At 35.0% G+C, this 19,039-nt stretch overlaps 1 protein-coding gene across 1 annotated transcript in view; it reads right to left on the bottom strand.

The window, feature by feature from the left end:
- TBC1D22A (TBC1 domain family member 22A) overlaps positions 1–19,039 on the bottom strand; it is a 179,427-nt gene that overhangs the window by 28,828 nt on the left and 131,560 nt on the right. The window contains exon 12 of the mRNA XM_054839726.1: positions 8,107–8,202. Coding sequence (XP_054695701.1) covers positions 8,107–8,202 — 96 coding nt within the window. The remainder of the gene's footprint in view (positions 1–8,106; positions 8,203–19,039) is intronic.

Raw genomic sequence — 19,039 nt, 5'->3', positions numbered from 1 at the left:
GCAATATCATTGTACTATAACTTGCAATTTCACTATGTACAATCGTTCCCAATATTTTGAGGAGTAACTATGACTTCTGGGAGAGGGAGCCGGATGGAAAGAGGGCAACAGAAACAGATGTGCAGATTTCAAATTCAGATACAGAACCCAAAACTTATCTGTATTGCTGCAGGCAAGTTAAATACTATTTTTAAAAAGTCAGACAGGAGTAATGTATTATTACTATGAACTCTTGGCCTATAAACTCAAGCAAAAGAAAGAAAAAGACATGAATTTAGGTATAAAATATGCACATTGCTAGGTGAATAAAATATAAATCAACAGTGGGGTTTTCTGTTTGGTTTTTTGGGTTTTTTATGATTTCTATTCTCAGCTTGGCACATTTAAAGGCAAGCTTTGGAGGAAAAACAATGTATAAAATAGGAAAAACAGGCCTACAGTCTCATCAGAAGAAAAAGGATATAGAAAGCCACACAAACTTCAGAGGTAAGAAAGGGTAGTGTTAGGAGTTTTATTTCCTTTTTTATGCTTCTTAAACCATTTTTAGTGTACTATATAAACTGGTCAGAATCTTCCAGTAACTTTCTAGACAGAGGGCAACTCCTCCTCCCGGAACAAGGCAAGCACCACTACTTTATCAAAGTTCAAAGAAGGATGACGTACAGTCTATTCTTTATATTTCAGTTTAATATTAAAATTTTGTGATAAAAATTTCTGTGGGACCAAACGTGTATTTCTAAGACAGTATGATAACATGTCTCTGCGTTTAATTTACAATATACTTGCACGTGGAGATCAAGTGAAGACATTCACGACAATCAAAAGATTCAGAAGCTTTTGACTAAATTGCGTAGGCTTGTTAACAAAACAGTTAAATTGAGACTCTAATAGCTTAAGTTGGGACCAATGGACACCTGATGGTTTTTCCCCTATAAGACTGTATTTAGATACAACTTTTACCACTCGCCTCATTCTCAGCTGACTAAGCTCTATGCATGCAAAAATAATGTCAGTAATTTTATTATTGTAAGTTCGCTCTTCTGAATATAAATGATTTAACAGTGCTAACTCCCAGTCATCTGCTACCAGCACTTGGAGATTAAGGAGCAACCTCTTTAGATTGCTAGCTATGATGTTCAAAGTCTAAAACAGCAGAGCTTCCAGTTTCTTGCAACACATGACAATATATTGAATGTCTTCCAAATGTGCTCACAGCAGGGAATAAAATCACAGAAATGTTAGTAGTCAGGCTCTCTGAAGTCAAACAGATTTCCATGTTCACAGTCCTTAACTCTTTACAGGTTTTGGTACATTCACAGAAAAGATCTTGTTAGCTTCCATACACGGAATCCAGAACCACAAAACCATCTAATCATAGAGCTTACAGAGAAGAAAGATAAACACTCCTCTGTTCAGAGAATTAATCAATTCAGAAACATTACTTTTTTTTTTTTTAATTGAGAAGCATTTATTTTTAATGCAGTCGCAATGGGAACTAAATTTCTAGCACAGTACACACCAAGAAACTAAATGAAAAATACATCAATTAATTATGTCACATATCATATGAAGTGAGAACTTCAATGCAGAAAAAGTAACTATTTAAGAACTCACATCGTAAACTAGGAACAAGATCACAAAAGATTAATGAAATCCATATTAGTGTAGTTGAGCATCACTAGATGGTATAAAATCATGTTTCTGATATATGACTTGTTTCTATAGTATATAATCACTAGGAAGGACATTCAAATCAAACTTTTTAAACTGTTGCTCATGCAGACAGCAGTATGAATTGAATTTGTCTTCCAAGCATCTTGTTATTCAGTCACCTCTGTGACCATCTATTAATCTCATTTTTAGGGTGCAAAGTTACGTTATTTAACTTGTGCAGCTGCAGCAAATACAGACTCTGAAAGGTGTATAGAATCATATTTGTCTTCCTTTAAAACCTTCTCTTTCAAGTGATTTTAGGTCACATACAAGAATCTACTTTAATAGAAATGTTAGTTCATATGAAAAGTAAAATAAAAAATGTACCCTTAATAAATGTAACAGTCCAAGTGCTGACAAATGCAAGCTACAGACTCCTTTTTGATTGTATACAAAGTCTGCAATACTGTAATGACGAAAACTGGCAGACAAGGCCAAGAATGAAATAAGGAGACAATATGCTCATGATGTTCTTACAGAACATTTCTAGGGAAGAAAAACAAGCATTTTCAGTAGCTCTATTTTTAAACTGTTCTGATTATTTCAGATTTTCATGTTGAATATTAATATCATTTAATACAGGTGTCAAATCCTCTGCAAGAAAGATAATCTGCCTTTTCTTTTTTTTTTTTAATTTGACATTAGGCCTGAAGTAATATAAGCCAGCAACCTTTAGATGCCAAGGGTTCACTCATAAGGACAGAGAGTTATTATATTTCAGGGAATAACATGAAACTTCAGGAACTTTGGAATCCAACAGGCAGAAAACAGACCACAGGTAGAAACAATTGCCTTCACACCCCAAAAATGCTGTTAAATGTGAGGAAGAAGACTAAAAGGGCAAGCTCATGTGCTAAATGAGACTTCAAAAATCACTAGTGTATTCTTACCATAAATCAGAAGATATTAACCTTCTCTACACTTATGTGAAAGAAGGGGGCAAAGTATTCAAGTGAGCTGAGATTCAGGACGAGTGGTAAGTAGTACTTGTAACTCTGCACTGATTTTAATTAAGTGATTGTTAAAGAAGGAAGGAAAGGCAAAACAAACCAAAGGTGTTGACAGTGCTCACTTCATCACTGAGCTAAAGATGCACTTCAAAGTTACCCTGTATCTGACTTTCATTCAAACGCAGACACTGTGAAATGTTTCACTACCCTCTGAAACAGGTATTCATCTTAAAACTAACATATACAAACCTAAGATTTAACCTAAGAATAAACCCGACAACAACTTCATAAGGCATAAACACTTATGTAAGTAATAACAATAACCTTAATTTCCTTCAAATTTTATCAATCGTATGATGTAGGAAGATGGTGGTTCACATTAAAATTTGAACTAACATTAGCTTGTAATACTTCATCATAATGAAATGTTTGAAAAAAAAAATCAAGAGCATTTATCTGAATTTTAATAGGACAGACAATTGTGCACACATTCACTTTGGTCATGAGGCCAATAAGGCTTACTCCCTACTGTTTATCTAAAATGAAAAAGTATATAAATTAGGATAAAGGACAGTCACTACCCTGAAGATTTTATGGCTCAAGCATAAAAGAAGAGACAACAAATTCACAGAAAAGTATAAAGATGCAACACAAAACTAGTCAATGTGACTGTAAGTGCTATTAACAGACTCAAGCCTACCTGTCAAATCTATTCTGGGTATTGCAGAAAAACAGAATTTACGTAAGGATTTAGAGGAAAGTAACTGAGTATCTGCATTAGGTGCTCCATTTAAGTAAGACGGTCAACCTGGGAGATAGCACAGACACTTTCTTGCAAGCTCAAGTGTGTGATGAGGCTGTCATCGCTGGCTGATAAACTGGCAGTCAGCATCTCAACACTAAATATGAGATGACATGTAAGGTGTCGGTATTAGTCTATTAAAGGCCTTGAAAGAGAAAGCGTCTAAGTTTTCCTTGGTGCTATAAAGGAAACGGAGCTAAAGGAGATGCAAAGCAAGAAAAATGATGGACTGAAAAATGATCTTTACAGCTTCTTTGCAGTTTGGGTGAATATAAATGAAGCAAAAATGCATTTGTCAAAGCCAAAGAAAAGGACACTGCAGTAATAAAGATGTGGGTTGATGACAGCATGGGTGAAAAAGTCTGTTAGACAGACAGAAAAGCCCGTATCTTAGAATCATGAAGAAGAAAAAAATCTGCAAGACAGATTCCTTACCACAATTTATTGAATAAATTTTTATAGCTCAGCTATGTCAACAAAACGATAACTTATTTAAACTGAAAATTTGGACTAAATCTCTATTATCTAACAGTCAAACCAGTATCAGTCCAACATTACTATTAGCTAATATTCAGTTTGACAGCTGAATCTAGCCCCTGAAGTCCTGTTTCCTTACAAATCTTTCAGATATCCTGTACATGACACCATTAAACTCAACAGCCATACTTTTTATTAATATTTTAATTCTAAATATGCTCTAAATCATGCTTGAATATTTTATCACTTAACAGCATCAACCATTCACATCTCAAAGAATTCAGGAGAATTTTGGAATTATGGCTGTAGTTAGGAAAATGAATAACAATAAGTCACAGTCTAAGACATGCTGATGAATAGAAAGGTTTTCATTACTTGCATCTTTAATTACTTAATCTTAGATAGTAGAAATCAAATGAATTTCACATTTTGCGTTCACATCACAAGTCATACTTTGTCACATTAAAAACCCTTATTGTATTTTTATCAATATTAAACTCACTACTTTTTTTTCTTTTTTTTAACCTGACACTAGTATGGAACCAGTGAATTAACACAGAACATTTATACCATCAACAGAAACATCATAAACCAAGAATGACCCACTTGAACCTATAAAACATCACATCAGTTACAAAGGAAAATCTGAGCCAGGATTAAAAGGTCTTCCATTTACTATCTGTCCATTGCGTTCTCTGTTTCCCCACATGTGAAGTAAAAATTACTAATCTGAAGTATGAACAGAGCTACGGAGCTACCCAAACTAGCTTTCTGCACCTGGATTTGTGCAACATCCTATGTAGGTAAAGTGGACTCTCTCCAGAGTGAGAAGCATGAGAGACTAACAACCTCTAACCGTAACTAAAACACTATCATTCTTTTCAGACTATTTAAAATGTCTGTCTGAAAACATATCAGTGCAGTTTCACTGCTATGAAAAAGTGACCCTCGGAAATTTTGGAATTGTGTGTAATAATTTTTGCCCTCGTTACATAGCATCACATCGCATAGCTCACTGCATTACACAGCAAATTTCAAAATGAGATCAAAGCTTACTAGAAAGGTTACTGATACCTTTATTGAGCAGGACAACATGTTAGCAACTATAAACTCCTAGCAAAACAAAGTTTGACATTTACACCCTCCCCAGCTTCCTAAAATCAAATGTTTTCTCTTGGGACGCTGTAGTTTGAAATAGTTGTCCTTCATTCGGCACTGTACTGTATTCTGCTGTAGTCAGGAACAATTTATAAGGACACGGAAAAGTGGCATGGAACAATCTGTGGAAAGTCAAATGCTCTAGATTTATATATAAAGCATCACCTTCCTCCTCACTTGTCTATTGCTAAAACTTATGCTAACCTGCAAATCTCGTGTTCCAGAGGAGGTCTACATTGGTATCAAATAGATGGCAGTAAGAACAATAACTTGTTAAAACACAACTTCCATCGTGACTTGATTATCATCTTACAGTGAGAAAATTATTCTGTTAAGTTCTTTCAAACATAAAAAACATGGGACCAGCATGAACACAGTTTTATATGCTTCTGTTACAAGTTTACAGATACATGATTATTTATATACATAGATACAATATATACATTATTATTTCAACATCTGGAGGCCTGAACTTGTTTCTTCTTCTATTTCCCTCATCAAAATTTATTTCTTTTGATATAAAAATATTTAATTCTACAAATGTAAACCAAGAATCGAGTATTTTGGGGGTTTTATCACTCTCTGGTATTCATCCAGCCAGCCTAACTCCTTTCATTGCAAAGCAAAATTTCTTTCTCTGCTACATCACAATCCAGAAAAACCCCAAAACTAAAACAAGAGCCACACACACATGCTGTCTGTAATAAGGAACTATAATCAAGCACAGCTGAACATTTGGTATATAAGTCTAATTAATTAATCTGTTCATATGAGACAGAGTAAACACCACATACTTTTACTCATTGCTTAGGTTGCAACAAGATATACTTAAGAAAATGGAAATAAGTATCTTAAGAGCAAAAATTATTTCCTATCATTTTCCAGCCTGTAACGTTACTGATAATATACTTCATCAAATAAGAAAAAAGTATTGCAATGCCAAGTCCGTTAAAATCGGCCTTTCAAAACCTGCTCAGTGTCTCAACTGGCATATCACCACATCTGATGTTCTGGGGAAATTATTCAGCCCTAAAATTCCTGTGAGGTTTTTAATTCTACTGACAGAGGTCAAGCAGACATGTAGAAGAAAAACGTGAGTTTTCACAACTAGTACTAAAGAACCAGACCCTCCAACTAGGAAACAATTAGGAGACTCGCGTTACCTATGTCATAAACAGAAAAACAAATGCAACACGCACTATGTGCAAGAGAAATGACTGGATGCATGTTTGATGATTCTTTCTTGATGTAATCTACAGAACACAAAATTTCAGTACAAAATGTACTGTAACCATGACGTGTCAATAATGTGAATTGAATGCAATCATAGTACTCCAACAGCACGTACTCAACTTCCCAATTTTCCAAGGTAGTTTAAATGCCTATTACTTGAGTTACTGCTTTGAAGACTGGGCAACAGTCTATTGCTATTATTAACAAAGTGGAAGAATAATGGATTTCATTCTTGCCTGTGGGAGAGAAGTATCATTTGGAGAATTGATAACACTTTAGTTTAGTCATTTTTAAAAGGTCACATTACACAATGAAGAAAGCCAAGCCTTTTAGTGATAACATATGATAGTGATAAAACTAGCACTAGTCTACACATCCTCAAAATTACTAATTGCATTTCTATGTGGTAAGCAACCTAAAGCAGTCTGATAAATGTGTTCCAGTGTGTTCCTGATTTATGTACTTTATAGTCTGGTTTACATAGCCTATAAAGCAATTAAATCATAAAGAAATACCTTAATTATTAAATAAGTAAACAAATCTGAACATATGTAAGGAGAACAAAACAAATCTTCATAGTACTACACCTTGGGATTATTATTTACTTTAAACATAGTTGTAGTAGATTCGGTAGAGAGGAGAAAATTGTTATGAACTTTAGTGTAGGAAATCAACAGGAAGAATTTAATAGGAATGATTAACAGCAAACAATTGTAGTTGAGAGGTATGGCTGCCAACATTAAAGTTGTTTTTGACAAAATACCATAAATTGAGAAAATCTGACAGTGTTAGCAGGTAGTATAAATTAAAGCTGTTATGTTGCGCCCTTAGGCATTTATTTATTGCAAAGATAGGCAGCGACAGCTGAAGTGCTCCAAATAAATCGTTTTATGAAGAAAGATAAAACAGATTGAAGTGATACACAAATTTACACAACGGTTCATTTGTACAGGGCAACAGAGTTCAGTCAGCTGCAGAGGCAAATAAGCTGGTAACGGGCCATTTCCCCGGGGCAGGCGATGGTGTGGGCTTTGCAGCATGGTTTGTTTACAGGCAGCCTGTAAACAGGACTTTAACGCCTTTCAGGCATTGTATGTGTATCAACAGAAAATACTTCTATGAAAGTAAACTGTCACCAGTTCACAAACATAACTGAACTTCTACAGGGGTATGCAAATGATTCTCCTATTTACCATATTCAAATCCCGTTCCAAACAACTCCCTGATACGCTCTTTGCTGAAAAACCCTAAGGTTTTGAAATGTAGGGACCTGAAGTAAATACTCTTACAGTCCTTTTATTTCTCACTGAAAAACAGGCTCCTTATTTTAAAAGGCTGCTTGCCTAGCTTTTTTGAAAGAATGAACATCACCTTGTTAAGAATGTTCTGTCATATTGTATAGATGAGAAATTATAAATAAGTAACTCCAGTGATGCATTTGAAATTAAAAAAAACCCAGTTACCTTTTCAGAAAATCTCTTTGTGAAATGCCATGGCTTTACTTGTAACAGAATCTCCAGAAATCATCTTCTCGAAGCCTGTCTCAGTTAAAACAGCATTTTTTTTCAGAGTGGACAAAGAAAATACATCTCCTACTGCTTATAGTCCATCACTTCAGGTCTAACAGTTTTGGAGCAACTCTAACAGTCAGTCAGACACCGTCAGTCATGCTGCAACTGCTACTATTTTGTTGTAAATTCATCTCCAAGAAACACTAGGAAGCTAAATTTAATAAATATCACCCTGTGCTTGAAAAATATCCTCTTCACTTACCTGAAAATCTTTCTCTTCCAGGATCTCTTTCCTCCACTTGACAAGGAAGGCAGCACAGACATACAAGTGGAAGTGAGAAAAACCCTCTGGTTCAGACTAGAAAAAATAAAAATAAATCATCATTTCAATACACAAATAATACTTTTGAACACCAGATACCCCAAGCATATTTTTATGGCATTCACTACCAACTACAAATGTCAGCTAAATCTCTGTCTCTTCGTAACACAAACATGGATGCATTTAATCTATGCCAAACCTATTCATAGCTATTACCTGTAACGGGAATTAAGGAGGGTATGCATTTCTCATATTTATATTAATTCTTTACAGATGTGTTTCTTTCATTTCTGATGTTATGCATTAGCTTATATCTGGCATGAAATACTGTACCGTCCATCTTAACGTGGCATGAACGTACACCTCATCTCCATTATTAAGAGCAAGCTCTTAATGGAAATGAGGCATTCGTAGTTTCATTTAATACTGGTAGCTTTTTCATTATAAGTTCTGCTATAGGAAATTATCAAGCATTTTAAAAATATACAACTTGGTCTATATTTGACTGAATTAGAGGGTTTTACTAGAGAAAAAAATCTGCTCCTTGTAACACAAAATATTTACAAATCGGATTTGTATTCAGATCTGCAGCTTTCTGTTCTACTTCAAGTCAGCAGATTCAGTCACTTTAGAAAACTCCCCCTAGAAATTAAGATTTTATAAGTATACCTAAGAGTTTAGAAAAATTTGTGATCCTACTTTTAAAATACTTCACTAAGTTTTCTCATATTACCAAATCAGTCTTAGATTTTATTTTCTATACCACTGAGAACTGAAAAAATAATTATATTTAATTATCAATGTGATGACTGTGAACTAATGCTACATAAAATCTCATTAAAGTAACATTTAAAAATAATAATTATAAAATTAAGCTATATAATCTGACAAATATAGGGATACTTAAATGCTGATATCTAAATAACTTATAAGATCTAGTGTAGTGCTTTAAAAGTATAGCAGTTTTTTTCATGTTCTCTACTGCTCATTTCAAAACTGTTTACTCTTTAGAAAAATACAGCATTCTGCTCAAGTGAACTGAAACAACTTCTTATGTAAAACATAACATGATAAAATATCTATTTTGTTGCTATTTAACCTAGAAGAGCACAGTATTTAAAATAATCCACATATCGTTTGTAACAGTGCAATAAAGTAACCTCACTGCTACTATCACAAGTGGAGAAGGAAAAATACTCTCCTCCTACTACTTTTCCTTCTCCTCTACCCTTGACTGATAGAAGTGTATAGTGTATTACAAGGGGTTGGTACAAATACCATGTTAGCAGCTACACAAACTACAGACCATCCTGTCCACCAAATCGGTAAGAGTCAAGAAAGAAATAATGCCAATTATTTGCAGGGAAGTTCTAAGTTCACAAGTGTAGCTGGAACTGAAAACAGGAATTAGTTAATTTTGGAATCGGAAAAGCAAGATTCTGATTATAAGATCCTGCGATATTTTTCCTACTCTAGGAAAACACCGCTCTTGAATAACATTGTAAAATCCCAGGACAGACAAAGCATATGGTAATTTTAACCTGACTTCTCTCTAGAGTTTGTCTTAATCAGAAAAATCAAAGTAAAGTCCAATTTACAATATTAAAGTTAGAGTTTTACAGAATCGTGTACTCACTACCATCCTTCTGCAAAATCCACATCTTTTACTTTAGTGTTGGCATTTCTCTTGAGATGGAAAGTTAACATATATAAAAAGCATAAAAATGGTATCTCAGGAAGACATGCTTGTAAGCAAAGTGCTGCTACCACTTATATCAGATACTATCGTAGCAATATTTAAGTAATCAAACACAACTCTCCAAAATGCAGAAAGATAATTCTAAGAAAACAACGCTCTTCCTCTTTTATTGTGTAAATAAATTCACAGAACATGCAGTATTTTTTTTAATTTAGCCTTTGATAACCTTTTATAACATTTTCATCTCTAAAATGGGAAAAAATGTTCTAAAAATTTTAAAATTAAGTATAGAAACAGTACCTGTGGTCTCTTTTTTTCCTCAGCACTGAACTGCAACTGAACAAGATTTTTAAAAATGTCCTTTCAAGTAGTAGCCTTTAACCATACACAAAATTTTTTATTATTTTGGAATACACAACATAATCTCAGAAAAGTGACAACCTTTCTTCAAATTTGGAAGGCAAACAGGGTAGCAACGTCCAATGAACACAGACTGCGTCAACAGCCTGTACAAGAACACATCAACACGTTTTCCAGAAGCTCACTGGGAAGTATGTGCTGTCACTGGTGAAGACTTTCTGGCATCCTCAGAACCAGCTCAGTTCACCGTTACCCGGTGAGCTATGACCTCTGTGTAGATCTGCTTTAAAGAACGGGTAACTGAAGACCATGACACCAGCCTGAGCATTCGCAATCAAACAGGAAAGCAGGGAAGGAGAAAAATGATGGTTACGGGATGGAGGCAAATAAAGCTGGATTGAGATTGTTGAACAGATAAAGAAAAGTACAGAAATACTGCTGAGGGTAGATTAAGAAAGAGGAAGCCTGTTTTTGCAGGTGAAGAAGTAAGAAGACTGAGTAGTCTGCAGGCAGGAAAATTTCATTGAAAATAATAATTATTAATCAGGATATTTTAAGCATTAGATTATTTGTTATCCTATCTGAATATAACAAAGGTTTAATTGCATGACATGAGCAAGAAAGGAACTTGGTTTGGTATTAATATATACTAATCCTCTTTTCTTCTCCCCACTCCTCTAACCTTAAGTTAAGGTTAAGTTCTTGAAAAGCATAGGGGAGAAGGGGGCAGGATGAAAGAAACGTGTCTGAAAGCAGCATTTTCATTTTCAAAGTCAATCTGCAGTAGCTGTTGGCAAAATTATTTATTTTGCTCTTACATTGATTCACAAAACAATATTACATAGGTAGTCAAATTATATCATTGGAGTATTCTTTCTTCTGATAATAACCTAAGATTCTGGTTTTAAGCCCAAGAATTCAGTCTATTTTCACATAATAAAGAAAATTCTTCCATAGTCAGAAAGTCAAGACAAGTGGCTTAAAAAAAATAAAGGTAAAAAACTGCAGAACTGCAATATTGGAAATTGAAAATGTTTTTGAGGAATTGCAGAAAAAAATATCTGGAAGTATATAAGGACCTGTAACTTTTTCTTGAGATTTTTCTGTTCAGCCTTCTTTTTTTCCCCAATACAATTTTCTTCAGCTCTTTTAAATGAAACCAAATAGGTTTAAATATGCAATTCATTAGAGAAAAAATGCATATCCCCCTATAGATTTAAAAATTCATCATGCTTCAGAGATAAGCCTAGGCTACAAAGTATTTCCAATGGATAGTTTTAGACAGTTTTGGAAATTGAGTAAAACAGCTAATGCATAATTGCCTTTTCTAACACCTGCTACCTATTATACTTTTCCATTTGTAGCTTTTGAAGTTACAAACAGTTTGATCTCTAAATGTACAGAAATGCAGACTACCAGCTAAAAGCTATTTAAAACCAAATATAAACAATGACCTTGATTTAAATATTTTAGCAAAAGATCTCAAGACAGATGTACAACCTTCCAGAAGACTTATTCTGAACATATTACAGACAACTCAGAGCACATTATCTAAGAACCATCTGTCATTATCAATAAAAATCATTTAGATTGTTAACATCACAAATATCTCATTGCCCTGCAAATGCTGGATCTCCTCTGCAGCTGAAATGAAAGGCATTCTTTATACTGCACTTCCCAAACTTCTTGAATTAGACAATCACTGAAAGAATGCAAATTTTGTTGTACGACTAGAGTGATTATTATCTAGTCAACGATCAGTCTAACCTGCCTCCCATAGCCTGCATACTTCACCATTTAGGGAGGGTAATATCTCATGGTATTATATTTGTTGATAGAGTAAATACAATCCGTGATTATTTTTGAAGTACTTAGAATGATTAAAGCTATGAAATTGTGCCAGGGTTAGGTATTAAACCACCACATTTCACACGCAAATAATGGCTCAGATACGAGGAGTTCCAAACACTTTATGATTACGGATGAATAAAGCAACTTTAAGCAATTCAGTTTTTACTATATTACAAAGAGCAGATAGTTTAGCTCTAAGTAATTTTTCCAAAAACCTCCAAGTAATCTAGGGAAGAAAAAGAGAAAGAATCCAGTGCAAGGTCATCATGGGAAGTAGAACATGTTGGCTGCTCCTCCAAGATTTGCCTCTTCCATCATGCAGGAGCACTGACTTCCTAGGCACAGACTCAATCCACCATTAAAACTGAGACTCAGAGTTCCAGTCTGAGAAGCAACGGAGCACGAGCACACCATGATCTCCATCAGGGTAACTGTCCTGCCACCAGGAATGACCAACAGCAAATGACTAAGAGTGCAAGCGTGTACCAGTACCTCCCCAAAATACTCCTCCATCTTTCAGGGATTTCTTGCTCAGAGATGTCCTTACGCAAGCTGTAGAATGTGCCCATTTAACAGCTGTTAATGCATTTGTCTTTACTTACTTGCCCAAAGCTTTTTGCAACTGTAAGGTTTTTTTGGTAATCGCAAAGTCCTATGGCAAAAGAATTCCAAAATGCAAGTGTGTGCTATATAGCGTGTCTATTTTCAACCCGACACCTGCTAGCTTTATTCAAAGTTGTTCAGTTACCTCACTGAAACAGAGTATGAACAATCACTTCCTATACACTTTCTTCAGTCCCTTCATCTTTCCTTCTCTTTTGCAGACTCGAAATTTTTGGTCTTTTCCACCATTCCTCATATACCAGTTCCACCATCTTTGCTCAGCCGTATTAAACTTCCTTTCCTGTACTTTCCCATTTCTTAAACAGAGTCCAAACCATACACAACAAGTAAGACACTGAGAGAACATAACTCATATAGCTGCATAATGATATTTTGTTCTCCTTTCCTCTCCCAGTAATTCCTAGCCTTTGATATTTTCTTCTTTTTCTTTCTCGACTGTTACTGAGCTGATATTTTCCTCTGGTACTTCAGTGTAGAAAGCTGACTTGAAGCCCATAGTTGTACAGGTAAAGTTAGGATTATTCCAAACACATATGCACAATATCATTTTAAATTTGTCCATGCAGAATTTCACCTGTTATTTACTGCCTGGTTGTTTACAGCAACATGAAGTCCTACTTTGAATAACACAGTGTTGGCAGCAAACTTTGTCGTTTCACTCTTGTATCCCTTTTCCAATCACTTCAGCAGAAACAGCTAAAGCCTCATCACAAAGAATTACATGTGATTTCCTTTAATTTTGAAACCTGCCTGCTTATTTCTACCATCTGTTTTCTGTCTTTCAGACAGTTACTATCCATACAACGGCATTCCCTTTAATTCCACAGCAGTGTTTTTTCTTTAATAACCTTTAGTGAAGAACCCTCTTCGCTGTTTTCAGCAATCTGAATAGGCTACATCAACCTGGTGTCTATGTTCGCTGGCTCTTAAAGCTTTGAAAGATATGAGTTCTCACTACAAAAATCATAACAACACTTGCTTAAAATGTCATATTTACTCATGGTGAAAGAATATGATTAAGTTTAGAGAACACTGTATTGAAGTCATAGAACCACAGAATGGTTTGGGTTGGAAGGGACCTCAAAGACAATCTAGTTCCAACCCCCGGCCATGAGCAGGGACACCCTCCACTAGACCAGGTTGCCCAAAGCCCCATCCAACCTGGCCTTGAACACTTCCAGGGAGGGGAACCTGTTCCAGTGCCTCACCACCCTCACAGTAAAGAATTTCTTCCTTGTACCTAATCTAAATCTACTCTCTTTTAGGTTAAAGCCATTACCCTTTGTTCTGTCACTACACTCCCTGATAAAGAGACCGTCTCCAGCTTTCCTGTAGGCCCCTTCAGATACTGGAAGGCTGCTATAAGGTCTCCCTGGAGCCTTCCCCAAGTGGAGTCACCTAAATCTTGTCATTCTAAAAGATACTGGAATACTTTGACGATTGCAACTATTTTCCTTGTGCAGAGCAGCCTACCAACTCATGTAGGATCATAAACTTCTCGTGCCTGCTAGTTTTACAGTCACTTATATAACAAAATTTTGATTATTCTGTGGTGCTAAATTTAGTCATGATACACGTTTAAAAGTATTTTACAGTTATACATAAAAATACATCTTAAAAACATTTATTTTTGTTGAGTTAGCACATTTTGGATTGTATTTTATCATTGTTTTTGTTTAACCACGACTAATCCCAAGGGGATGATCCTCAAAACAGAAGTGACCAACAGCACTTGTTTAGACTGCATCTAATCTGACAATAAACAGTGACAAAGTTGGATCATTTATGCTTAAAAAAACAACCCCAAGACCAAAAAACAAACTTACTTATAGGTAAGGCCTATAAGTAGCTGTTTCAAATGCAATCATCCATCAACTAACATGAAAATTTGTGGGTTGGTTTGATCTTTGCATTGAAAACAAATCTGATCCAAACACATTTCATAGCACTTTAAAATCTGTAATGGAAATTAACAATTTCAGGTCATAACAGCAAGATAGAAGTATCTTGCACAGCCAAAACACCATGCAAAAATTAGTATTTCAATCCTTAGTGCTCGCTGTAAGTCGCTTATAGAAGAGCTATTTTAAAAAAACCCTTTAGGAGAACTGTGTTCACATTTCCTATTTCTGCTAGGAATGTTCAAAAAAATTATTTATCTTATAATGTTCTATTACATTTGGCAGATTTATACTGAAAACTAGGTGAAGATCAGTTTTCATAAAAATTTAGTAGTTGGCCTCTCTGCTCTAGTCAACAACAACTTGGCAACAGTTCCCAAAAGATGACTTCCATATAAATCTCTGCTGTGAAATCCCAGCCACAAGGAACACAGACCACTGCTAGAATTTTTTTGGATCAATGTTTGGCCCTGTTAGAATGTTCCATATGGCCTGCAAAATTCATTGTAAGACTATTAATCAGTATCACACATAAATGGATGCTATTGAAAATTACTATTTGCTTAATTTATCCAGTCTCCCAATAATCATTTAGTTTTAAGAAGCACCTTTCATATAACTTCCTACATCAGCTTGTGGAGTTTAAATTAGTCTTCTTCACTTGCTAATACGTTCATTTCAAACATAATAAAAAATAACTAACTACAAATTTGTATTTGACATTTCTGTCCTAGCTTCTCCAGAATCAAACTGTGGTGAAAAATAATTAATTGTTTCTCATTTGGTTCATTTAAAGAATTCATCATGAAGTTTTTAAAGAGTTCATCGTGACTAGGATGTCAAGTGGATTCTCACTCTATGAGGTACCTTCACATCCAATACTGAAATGTGTTTTTCTTTTATTACAGTTATTTAGCTCCTCACGGGTGGTGGTTTATTACCTTCACCTACAGGAAAGGTGCTAGATCTTAACAAAAGAATGGAGCTTCCTGTGCAGCTCCCTTGATGAATTGCGTATTCACGGAAGTAGCGGAATAAGGCAGTTTTCTTGGAGAATGCCTTCGATACAAATGCAAGGTGACACTGAACTCTACACAGGGACAACAATTACATTTTGCAACGCTTATTTCCAACATTACTTTGAAAAGAACCTAGATATACACGGAAGAATTATGCATACTGAAACTATCAGAAAGCTTATTGATTTCTTTTCTGTAATTTCCCATGTTAATAAGGCTCTTCATCTGCAGTGACCATTAGTTGTTCTTTGTACTTACTGGAGAAAATATTACTTAATCTGCTGCTTTGAATTTCTACAAAGCAGAAGGTAAACAACTTCCATTTTACCTACTAGTTATGGCTAGGGAGAACATGGCCAGAACAGGGACGTGGCAATGTGAGCATGAATTCTAACAGTGATAATCAATCACTGCGATTTTAGCTAACAAGAAACAACATAATAGTGAGGGATGAGATATAAATCCCCAATCTACTACACATATTTATGGTTCCTCTAGTAGGAAAAAAAATACTTTCTGCAAGTTTTTCTTCCATGTAATTATTTAAGATCAAAAACTCCAAACTTGTTGGGAGATGAGAACAGCAGAAACAGCAGGAAGAACTAACAGAACTACTCCAGGCTGGTTTCAGCACGTTAACAAATAACCACCACATAACATTATAAGTCCTCATCAATAACAGTGGATAATTTACACTGTTTAGGTTTTAGAAAGTGGTTGATTACTTGCAGCTATATTTTCCTTTGTTCACCATAGTTAATGTATTAAAGAACAAAGTATTTCGGTTAGAGCCATTAATATGGTACCTAATTATCTTAGCAAGCCATGGCGCAGTGTAATTTCTTAGAGCAGAGAATCTCTATGCAATTAACATTGAGCTTCGCTAAGCCCTTTACTTCCTCTAACAGCAGGAAACACAATTATACAATGTATATTGTTTCTTGCGTAGGTATAAAGCTGAAGCATAGACTTCCCTACACCCCTTTAGCCACGAGTGTTTTCCTCAGGAAAAGGCTTAGGCAGTCAGATCATGCAAGCTATAAGAGGGTATGAGAAGATGACACTAGCAACAGGCTTTTCAAAAATGTACACAAACTTGAAAAGTCTAACCCTCTGGCTATTTCCCAGGAAATTTATTTTGCATCTTTAATTTACTCAGATGCCCCCCACCGTGACTTAAAACCCCTTTTGCATGAGAGGAGTTCTGGCAGCACTGGCTGAGTTGTTATCGAAAGGCTGAGGAGCAGTGAGATGACGATAAAACCAAAAAGTGACAGACTAGTTGGCCTCCCCAGCACTGGTAAAGTTGAAGAAAACATTTGCTAAAAGCTGCAGGCTTTTTTAATAGATTGTATGGCAGATATACATTTGGGATACCAAAATTCAAATCTCATCTTTGTTTCATCTACATTCAATGACAAAAAGAACATGTAAGGCAAAGACTTCTTTTATTTTAAGCTAGGCTTAAAGTTGGGTTTCAATTATTCAGACATGATTGTCCAGCTGGAAAGAAATTTGTTTTGAAGTTTCCTTCTAATTAAGACCCTATTCATTCTATCTGAAATCACTAATTTAATTTGAACTCATACATTTAAATTCTTTCTCAAGTAGTGACTTGACACCAATTAGTTGGCCAAAACTAAGGTGGAAAAAAAACAAAGCTATGCAACACCAAAAGCAAAATTGCTTTTATTCACAGAATTCTACTTAAAGATATGATATTATTTAACTTACAAAGCACACGCTAAATCATTAGTGAAAATAAGCTGCAACTGATTTAATTCTGAAGAACTTTGCTGTAAGTCAAAATATTTTTTATATAACTGTTAACCTGCCTTAAGCAGACTATTGATTTGAAACAAGGACAGGCACCACTGATTATAGAGGAATATGGCAACTGTTCCATCTGTGAGCAGAACTTCAGCAGATCATGAGAATCCAAACCAGATCATACTTCCTCAATAACCTGCTTTTAAAAGGCAAATGAGCACAGATAAGCAGTATGACTAATATTTACTAAACTAATTCCCTATTTCACCTTTTGAATTTCTAAATTATTTACCTCGTGTATCATTTTAATTATTTTTGCAGTTTGTTCCCAGAGAACCTCGATGCTGGGAAATTAATTAATGGACACAATAGAAGAACTGTCAGCATTGTTTAACTACAATTTCGGCACCGGCCTCATTTACATGTATCCCTTTATTCTAAACAATAGAACTGCTGATTTTTTTTGTATGAAATTGTTAGTTCATTAAAAAGAGCACAATGATATCCTTTTCTACCGATATTCATCAGTTATCACATTTTGCTGAAATACATAATCCACGCTCAAGACGACGACTAGAGCTTTTAGCTCCCAGATTTCAAAGATACTGAAATAGTTGTATAATAGTTGTTTAATTGTTTGATTAATTGGCTTTAGCTTTATCATATTATTAGCTTTAATAAAAGTTACATCATTATTCAAAGCAGACCTATAAAAAGTAAAAAATGTTAGCTTAACCCTTCACAATTGAAAAAAATCATTTGAGTAACTGTACAAATACATATCACATTTATTCTGAAAGACAAAATCAACATCTAAATAACAGCATTAAAAACTAATAGTTGCTTATTCCAACTTCTCATCAAACAACAAGAATATTCTTTTTGACTCACTGCCAGTCTACTCTTTGAGTATGTTTTAGGCCACGTATGTCGGTTCCAGATACAGAGGCTTACACGTGTGCCCTTTTGGACAACATCTGGCATTTTGATTGCAATGAACACCTAAGTGAAATATTACTGGTCATGTGAATAAAATGTATTAAATAATCCAATAAAGATATTACTGAATTCATGTCTGGTGAACAGAAACATTACAATCCTTAAATTCCCACATCTGTAAAATGAAGGGATAGTTGCATCAATGTAAACTGTAAATGTTTTGTGAAGATTTCTTATTGCCTTCCTTTCCTGTTTTCTAAGCTTAGTCATGACACAGTCAAGTCATGACACAGAGTCAAGAACATCACCCAAGTTTCTAGCACAACCATTATAAAGATACTCGATACCCCACTAGCTTTTTTTCATCCCATCATTAAACCACATTACATTCTACAAACTAGCAACAAAATCCTTAATTTCTGATCACCAGTATTCCTCTAGAGAGTAGAAAATAGTTGGAACTGGTATTTTCCTCCACTTGCTGGTCTGCAAAAATCTTAAATTAATTATCTTGAAAATACTGCTTCCTTGCAGAGCAGCGCTATCTGAATCTGTCTCCACCTAGGAATGGCAATTTGGCTGAATGTTCAAATTTTGTCTCGTGATGATGATCTAATTGCACCAAGCTTTTTGTGACCATACGACTGCTTAACAACATTCCTTGGCCTGCATGCTTTACATTTCCTTCAGCTTCTATTAAAACTAACATG

This window comes from Grus americana, chromosome 1 (genome assembly GCF_028858705.1).
Source record: "Grus americana isolate bGruAme1 chromosome 1, bGruAme1.mat, whole genome shotgun sequence".
NCBI lineage: Eukaryota > Metazoa > Chordata > Aves > Gruiformes > Gruidae > Grus > Grus americana.
This window is presented reverse-complemented; position numbering and strand designations above follow the sequence as displayed.